The sequence below is a fragment of the Magnolia sinica genome, chromosome 9 (assembly GCF_029962835.1).
Source record: "Magnolia sinica isolate HGM2019 chromosome 9, MsV1, whole genome shotgun sequence".
In the NCBI taxonomy this organism is placed as follows: Eukaryota; Viridiplantae; Streptophyta; class Magnoliopsida; order Magnoliales; family Magnoliaceae; genus Magnolia; species Magnolia sinica.
The window spans coordinates 14123544-14132221 of NC_080581.1; the positions used below are offsets into that span (position 1 = coordinate 14123544).

General features: G+C 39.3%; 1 protein-coding gene across 1 annotated transcript; it reads right to left on the reverse strand.

Moving 5' to 3' along the window:
* Window positions 1-2331: 2331 nt before the first annotated feature.
* LOC131254883 (GDP-Man:Man(3)GlcNAc(2)-PP-Dol alpha-1,2-mannosyltransferase-like) lies at window positions 2332-8337 on the reverse strand. Its single transcript, XM_058255583.1, has 3 exons — window positions 8038-8337; window positions 3979-4261; window positions 2332-2753 (listed from the first exon to the last, which is right to left on the reverse strand). The coding sequence occupies exons 1-3, from the start codon at window positions 8335-8337 to the stop codon at window positions 2689-2691; spliced, it is 648 nt and encodes a 215-aa protein (XP_058111566.1). The 3' UTR covers window positions 2332-2688.
* Window positions 8338-8678: the final 341 nt, after the last annotated feature.

The following is an 8678-nucleotide window of genomic DNA, read 5'->3' on the forward strand; positions in this document are numbered from 1 at the left end:
TTGTTTTTTTGCGCACGCGGCCGCCAAATTGAGATGGACGGTCATGTTAGGGGTTCCTTGTGGCCCACCATGACGTATGTCATTTATCTATGCCTTCCATTCAATTCAATGAATTATTTACGGATTTATCCCAAAAAATGAGGCAAATAGAAGACTTACATGGACCACACCACAAATCAACAAAAGACACTAAATCTCCATTGTTTCCTATGGTGTGGTCCACTTAAGCTTTAACTTTATCTAATTTTTGAGCTAACGCATTAAAATGATTTGTCAAAATGGATGGACGGATTAGATTGAACACAAAAATTGTGGTGGGCCCCCCATAGAACTTCTAAGAGACCATTAATACGAGCAAAGGCTATGAATGATTGGAGTCTTTAGCTACGGATTTAATCCGTAGTAATATTGCTACGGTTTATATCCGTAGCTAAAGACTCCAATCATCCATAGCCTTTGCTCATTTTTTTGGTAGTGAGATGAAATATAAAGAAGGTGATCACTTAGGTTATGGTTTTATCTCCATAAAGAAAAGGTTTCTAATAGGAACTTACAACAAGCTTAAGCCTAAAAATATTGGACCATGCTGACTGAAAAGAGTTTGGTGGCGACATCCTGAGATCAAGTTTATAGATAACTTGAATATCTCACCAACTTTCAATGTAGTGGAATTGTTCGAGTATCATGGCGAGGTGCTTGATGCATAAGACAAAGTTATTGCTGATATGGACAAACAACTCCTCAAGAAAAAAAGAAGAAGAAGAAAAGGAATGAAAAAAAATGGAGGGTTGCAGATGAAGAGCATTGGCACTTGACGAAGCCAATAGTACTTGGTGAAATGGAAGAATGAGTCCTATTCTAAATGCATATGGATCACAAGTGACGAATTGAAAATATTGGATCCAGATTTCTAGTACTTGTATGAAGCGCCCAACCGCCAAAGTCAAGTTCTTTCCAACCCAGGAAGAATGATGTAGGCCTCAGGCCCACCATCGGCCCCCAGCATGTGCTAATTTTGGATTGTTTATTGGTAGATTTGAGGCCCAAATATCATGAACTGTAATATATTATTTGTGGAAGATATGGTTGTTGATTTAAGAATGTGATTGAAGATTTTGAAGATAATTTCTGCTTTTACTGTTATTAGGGTTGTTGCCATCTTAGGAAGATTAGATTGATTTGAAATCAATCTGATGGTTGGAGGATTTTCATTAAAGATTAGCAGGAATTGTCATAAGGGTCTATAAAAGGGGGTTGGTTTAAGAGGCAAGCATTCCACATTTTTTTAGTGTGAGTTTTCTTCAGCATTGTAGGAGAAGAAGTTTGATATCAATAAAGTTATTTCTCCCTCTCTAGTCAAATATTCTTGTGGGTGTACTCTTGTTCAGTTCCTTATGATTCAGGTGTCAAGGGGGTTGGTTTAAGAGGCATGCATTCCACATTTTTTTAGTGTGAGTTTTCTTAAGCATTGTAGGAGAAGAAGTTTGATATCAAGAAAGTTATTTCTCCCTTTCTAGTCAAATATTCTTGTGGGTGTACTCTTGTTCATTTCCTTACGATCTAGGTGTCAAAATTTCATTGACTCGATAACCGGGTTGCACCAATCATGTAGATGCCCGGCCTAAAAATTGAGCTAGTAAACCCATCAGGCAAACCAGAGGATACAAAACAAATAAGCAGCTAAAACTCGGTTTAGCCATCCATTTGCTTCATACACAGTGACCCACCTGAGTGTTGACGTCCAATTTTTTTGGAAATGACATCTACACAGTGGGCCCACCTGATACATGGTGGGAAGTGACATCTACATAGTGGCCCAACATGATCCATAGGACATCCAATCCATCCATCAGCTGGACCCATTTTGTAGATGCCCTAGCTGAAAATCATTCAAGGATATAAAGCAGGCCACAATGTATGAAACAACAGCTAGGATAAACTGTGTTCCCATCAATTTGTTTCCTACACCGTGACACATTTGGAGTGCGGTGACCTGATTTTTTGAACCGACAGTGTGTGAAACAATGGCTGAAATAAAATTGGTGCTGCCATCCATTTGTTACCTACACTGTAGCCCACGGGAGTGCAGCAGCCTGATTTTTCGAAATGATATCTGCACGGTTGAGCCACCTATCTACATGATCAGCCCACCTGATGGACAGCTCAGATGTTCCACACATGTACCATCGGGAGGTCTTCATGGAGGTTTGGGTATAGTCTATACACACATGTGGGATTAGCAAACAGCATGGTTCTTTTCTTTTCTTTTCTTTTCTTTTTTTTCTTTTTGGGATGATACATGTCGGTTACAGCAGATAAAAACCAACAAGAGCGGAACTCGAACCCGCTACCTCCCCTTGATGGCAGAAGTAACCAACTCAACAACTAGTGCCAGCTTAACCTGACAGTACTTGAACATGTATACTATTACCCATTACTTGGAATGAGAAGTTGACACATTAGTTGGACATGAAATAAATAAAAGAAGAAGAAGAAGAAGAAAGGAAAGAAAAAAAAGGAAACCTAATTATGCCATTTTTCGACAGAGGAACAAAGGAACGATATACCTAAGGGCGGAGGTAACGCAAGGAGGATAAACTCTCTTAGTACGTTCGGGGATTTTCCATAACTTCTCAATATGAGACCTTGTCCATGAAGAGTTCACCATTGCAAGGTGTGCACAGGAGCCTACCTTCCCATACATCCAACCAAAGAACATGTAATAGATGATCTTGAATCAGGACAGCCAAACGCTGCCACAAAAAAATGGACTGCATCAGTAAGAATGGATGTGCCTGAATTCACTCAAGACGCGTTCATCAACACCAATGCTAAGCAAAGTGATCTTGTGGCAGATAACATACAAAAAGGTCTAAAACCAACTACAATTTCACCAGCATAAAGCTGACTTCCTTAACTGAAGAAAACAGTTACCCACATTCTTGCATGAAACATGATTGGTGAAAGTGGCCCACCCAATGAATGGTCCAAATCTCACACGTCACATTGACCATGAGGCAAGGTGTTCCGTATTCATTACAACACAGGTGTAAAGGCCGATACGTATAGGTAACGGTCATGACCGTTACGGGATACGGGGTTGAAATGCGGTAGTCGGTTTTTTGGGACCTTATCGGCTGTTACGGGCCATAACGACTGTTACACCCATAACGGTAAAAAAGTGGTCACTTTTTTTGTATTTAAATCAAAATTTCTCCTTTTTTTTTCATTTTTTCACATTCCAAAAACTCTCTTAAATCATTCTATAGCAGATTTCGACCACTCTTACTATAATTTTTAGCATTAAAACCGTAGGTTAAAGTGATTTGAGCGAACAGAAGCTCCTAGGGTAAATTTTAAAAAAAATGAAAAAAGTAGTATTTATGCATTTTTTTTCTTCTTATTTCTAGTTCTAATGCTTGATTGTGATGTGTAAACATTAAATACATATAACCATGTTTATAAATTCACTACACAACCCTCTACAACACTCTCGCCAAAGAGTGGACCGTTACGTTACCATAAACATGTTCAAAACAAAAAATGATTATATATTTGAAATATTTATATTATTCTGCATTTTTAGATATTTTTTTAGAATTTTTTGGGCAATTTTTTTTTTCTAACCGTTATGAGGGTCGTAATGGTTGTTACGCCCCCATATCAATTGTTACGGTAGATGCCCGTATCGGTAATGGTTGTGACCGTTACAACCACCGTCACCGATACGGAATACCTTGCCTTGAGGTAAAAGGTGCCATAGTGGCATGTCGGAATTTGTCTAAGTTCTTGCTTTTGTATATTTGGTAAATAACAAATTCTATGGAGGAATTTTTTTTTTAGCCCAAATCAATGGATTCATTGTCACACAAACAGCCCCTAAAAGATTTAGTTTTCTTTTTCTTTCTTTCTTTTCCTTTCTTTTCTTTGAAAACACATACAAGAAAATGTCTTATCAAGATTGGGAAGCATGCCGGCCTGCAATTAGCGCGTCGTTGTTATACATCGAACTGCGTTGGCGAACACGGGAGAGCATATCTAAGCTGATGGTCGGATTGTGTGTATAGCAAAAAACTTTGCACCCAAACGTCCGTGCCATTGGATATGTAAAAGCATAGCCACTGCTGTCAAAATAAAATAAGGGAGTGAATTTGCATAGAGCCTCCCATGAGAGATAAACTGAGCCAAAGCTTTGTCCAACCATTGTGAAACGCGGATAAGTGGCTTCCTCAATCCACTTCCTTTTATACAGGCACACCACCTAACCATTGGTACATGGTTGAAAAGCATAATGAGATGGTAAAAAAACAAAAGAAATAGTACAAGTGCAATGCAATTTGGGTGAGGTAAAAATACATGCTAGCAGTCTCTTTATCCAACTCGAGCGTATGGATGGAACATCTGCTAAATGCAGACAGCAGAATGCAACCGGGAATGAGAATGGTACGAGAAAGGTTGGACCTGTTATCATCCCATTCTCATTTTTGGTGCATTTTGCAGACAGGAGCATTTAGTGCATCCTGCCATCAGCACATTGCAGAATGTGCCATGCAACTCCACTTCCACAAAATGCACATGAGTGCATGCACATTCGGTTCCATTTCCCTCTGTGACTCCCAACGAGAGAAGAAATATGTAAAGATTTGTTTTCTGAAGCAGAGTAGTTGAACAAACTCAAACTTAGAGGATACAATACAATAAAGTATGGAGGAATTAAATATAAAACATTCCTTGAGCTTTTATTTGGTTCAATGAACCGTGCATGTATGGTTCGCCTTTTGGAGATTCAAATTGATCATATGGTCACCCTCATGATGGTAGACAAACCAAAGTGGGCTTCTGATTGCTAAAAGGGTTTTTTTTTTTTTTTTTTTTTTTTTTTTTTTAATGGTTTGGAGGATTAATCAACTACTAAGGAAATATAAAATGTTTGATGGAATATTTGCTTGGGCTGATAAAGCTGTACATGAGAGGCCCACCTTTTGCAAAAATTAATAGCATCAACCATAATTCTTTGATCCAATATAACTGTAACAAAATCAAACAAATTAAGGAAAAACTCTATTATGTTCTTCTAAGCATGAGAAGTTTTGTGTCCGAACTCTGAAGAATCCTACACTTGCAGCATGCTGAGGTTTCTCTTTCAGTGGAATGCAACCGTTTAGACACAACTGAAAACAAAGAATCTTCTCACTAGAAACTTCTTTTTTTATCTGCAAAAAGACTTTTATCAAAAGGGCCCCAAGGGGACGAAAGAGTCCATTAAGGTGATGAATAAGAATCCTGTCTAGAATCTAGATAAAGAAAATCTATGATCTCCTTTCTTTACAGACGAATCTACATACAATTGGACTCGCAATTAATCTGAATTTTTCCTTTCAGTGGAATCCAATCATTTAAACACAACTGGAAGCAAAGAATCTTCTCACCAGACACTTCTTTTTTATCGGCAAAAAGAATTTTATCAAAAGGGCCCAAAGGAGGTGAAAGAGTCCATTAAGGAAATGGATAAGAATCCCCTATACATAAAGGAAAGCTACGGACTCCTGCCATTGCCAACGGATCTGCCACACAATTCGGAGTCACGATTAATGTGAGAAATTACAATTTCCATGACTGGGATATCAAACTTAGCCCATTAAGAATGAACCCAAGCTTCCAAGGAGGGCGACTCCCTTATACATAAGTCAACCTTATTCCTTTCGGCTTTCTTTGAAGATGAGCTCATTTGGATGATTAGATCTAGTCCCCAAAGCCTCATTTTCCTCTCAGAAATTTCTGAAGGCATTGTACATGGTTTTATCTTTCTAGGTTGCCTCAGGCAAAAGTATGAGAGTCTTGTGCCCCACCTTGGGTGGTGGCCTTTATGCAGACCACCGTAGCCAACAGAATTCTCATGACAGATACCGTTCAAAGGCACCAGTGATCCATGCCCGGCATGTGCATAATTAAGTCTAATAGAGTTTAGCTTTCAGATATCAAAATTGAGATCGAGCTCTTCACCAATACTCTCAATGCGCCACTCATTGTTGAGGAAGATTCATCTTTGGCTATTGCATGGGCCTCGGGGAAGATTGCCCATCTTTTGTATTTGGCCTTTATTTTACACGATATTAGGATCTGTTGTCAGTCTTTGCCAGTTAGTTTTAGCTGGGCAGGCTATTCAAGATAATCGTATTGACGATTCTCTTGCGAAAGAGTTCATAGATCAAATCATTAGCATTATATAGGGTACTTTTATCCATTGCCTTGATGGGCCTTGATGGATGTTGTGTCCCTTTTTATTCCTTTTGAGTCTTGGGTCACCCCAACCTAGTGACCGAGTCCTGAGCCAAATCCCATGCCTGTCGGGTCCCCTACAAACTATGCACCGATACTTAACCAATACGGATTCCAACACTTATATCCGTGTCCATGCAACACAAGCAAAAGCCCATCTCTATAAACCAAACCCCAAAAATAAACATCATGCCAAAGTGAGGAGATATAGAGCAATGCCCTAAATATACCCGGTTTTTATTTAATGGTGTTCCATATGGTAGTGCCCTCCTTTCATTGATCCAAACAATTCATTAGGTGAGCCACACTATGGATGGGCAATGTTGCAAGGAAACAAATGCTCAACTACTGCAATTCTAACCATCTGATTGGGAATTCTACACCCAATCCCCTCATATGGACTATTGGCAATCATCATCATCATCATCATCATCATCAAAGACATGTCCTAGCATTTGGGGTTGGCTTTACGACCAACGATGTTGGATATACTAATCATTAGCCATTAGTTGTAGACTAAACATTCTAACCATCTGATTGGGAATTCTACACCCAACCCTCCCATATGGACTATTGGCAATCATCATCATCAAAGACATGTCCCAGCATTTGGGGTTGGCTTTACGACCAACGATGTCGACTATACTTATCATTACCCATTATTTGTAGAACAAATATTGGAGGGCTAACATCATTCTCCAGGGGAGATTTTGGACCATGTCAATCTACACCACGGCACGTGGATCATCCCAAGGTAGGGCTCACCTTTATGCTCACCCAGTTCAACTAATCATTCTATAAACCTCTATCAAAATACGGCCAATGCAATTGTATTGATTTAAATAACGGGTCTTTTGGATGCCTATAAATAGTTTATAGGTTGTGTTTGGATGCTAAAAAATGCCTTTAAATCATTTGGGGGTCGTTTGGATGGTGGTAAATGGTTTACGTTGTAAATGATTTATTAATAAATCACTTAAAGGCTGTAAAGGATTTATAGCCTGTCTGTTTGGCTTTAAGTTGTAAATGACTTACCATTGTTTGGACGGCCTATAAATGGTACATGAAATCTGCTTTATAGGCTTTCATTCAAAAAAGTAGAGCCGTTGCCATCTCCTCATTTACTAGGAAATGAAAACTCACCTTTTTGCTAGTAAATGAGAAGGGGGATTTGCTAGTAAATCATTTACAAGTAGTAAATGATTTACTAACAAATTAGAGCTTTCAAACACAAGTAATAAATGACTTCCAAGTAAATCATTTACTATTTGCACCATTTACCACCATCCAAATGACCCACTACAGCTTTCAGCCGCATTTGATTTACAAGCGAAAAGCTGTGATTTTATTTACAGGCTCTCCATTTACAGCCTAACGTCTATAAATAGAAGGATTGGCTCTCCATTTACAGGACCTAAACAATTTACAGGCTATCCAAATACAGACAATCATTTACACCTGTGATTTTATTTACAGGCTCTCATTTGCCACTTAAACCATTTATAGGCATCCAAACAACCCCTAAAATTAACATAAACCTATTTCTACAAAATACATCAAACAAACGAAAGGCAAGAGACAGATGATCACTAACAAAGGGCAACCAAGACAAAGCCCGTGAACTCAAAACCGCCCGAAAATACAAAAATCAACAAAAACTAACAAATACCCATTTGAGAATGGACCGCAGAAACTCCAAAAAGAAATTGAATTTTCAAAAAAAAAAAATCCATGTACTAAATGATCTGAAGAGTCTACTCGAGGTGGGTAGAGGAGCTTTACGTTGAACCGATCGAGCGCCCGGGCGGCGAGGCTTTGCGGAGAGGCGTCATCGCCGGTGTAGACAACGCAATCGAGATCGGGATTCTCTTGCTGGATGGCGCTGACGACGCACCATATTAGCCACTCTCCACCACCACCATTGTTGGTGTAGGGGTGGAAGAAAGCAACGACTCTTTTTCTGTTGCTTCTCTCTTTGAATATGGAAAGCGATAGAAATGAGAGAAACAGAGTAGAGAATGAGAAAATCAGTTGAGCTAATAAAACCCAAATTGTCATATGTCTGCAGAGATTTCACTTTTCTTCCTTTTGATTTCTTGAGAGAGAGCGTGAGAGAGATCTACTGAAGAGTCGTGTTCTATCCACCAGCAACAAGCACAAGTCACTGTGGGCCGGTTCGGTTCAGGTCCAGTTCGGGTCATAGACTTCGACGTCCGACCCGGGCTAATCGGGCCATCTAGCGGACTCGGTTGCGTAGTGTAGAACATAGCACCGACCTCGGTGCTGTGTAAACATGGAAAAGCTATGTGGACTCTACCATGATGTATGTGTTTTATCCATGCTGTCTATTCATTTTTCCATATCATTTTAGGACATGATCTAAAAACTGAGGCAGATCC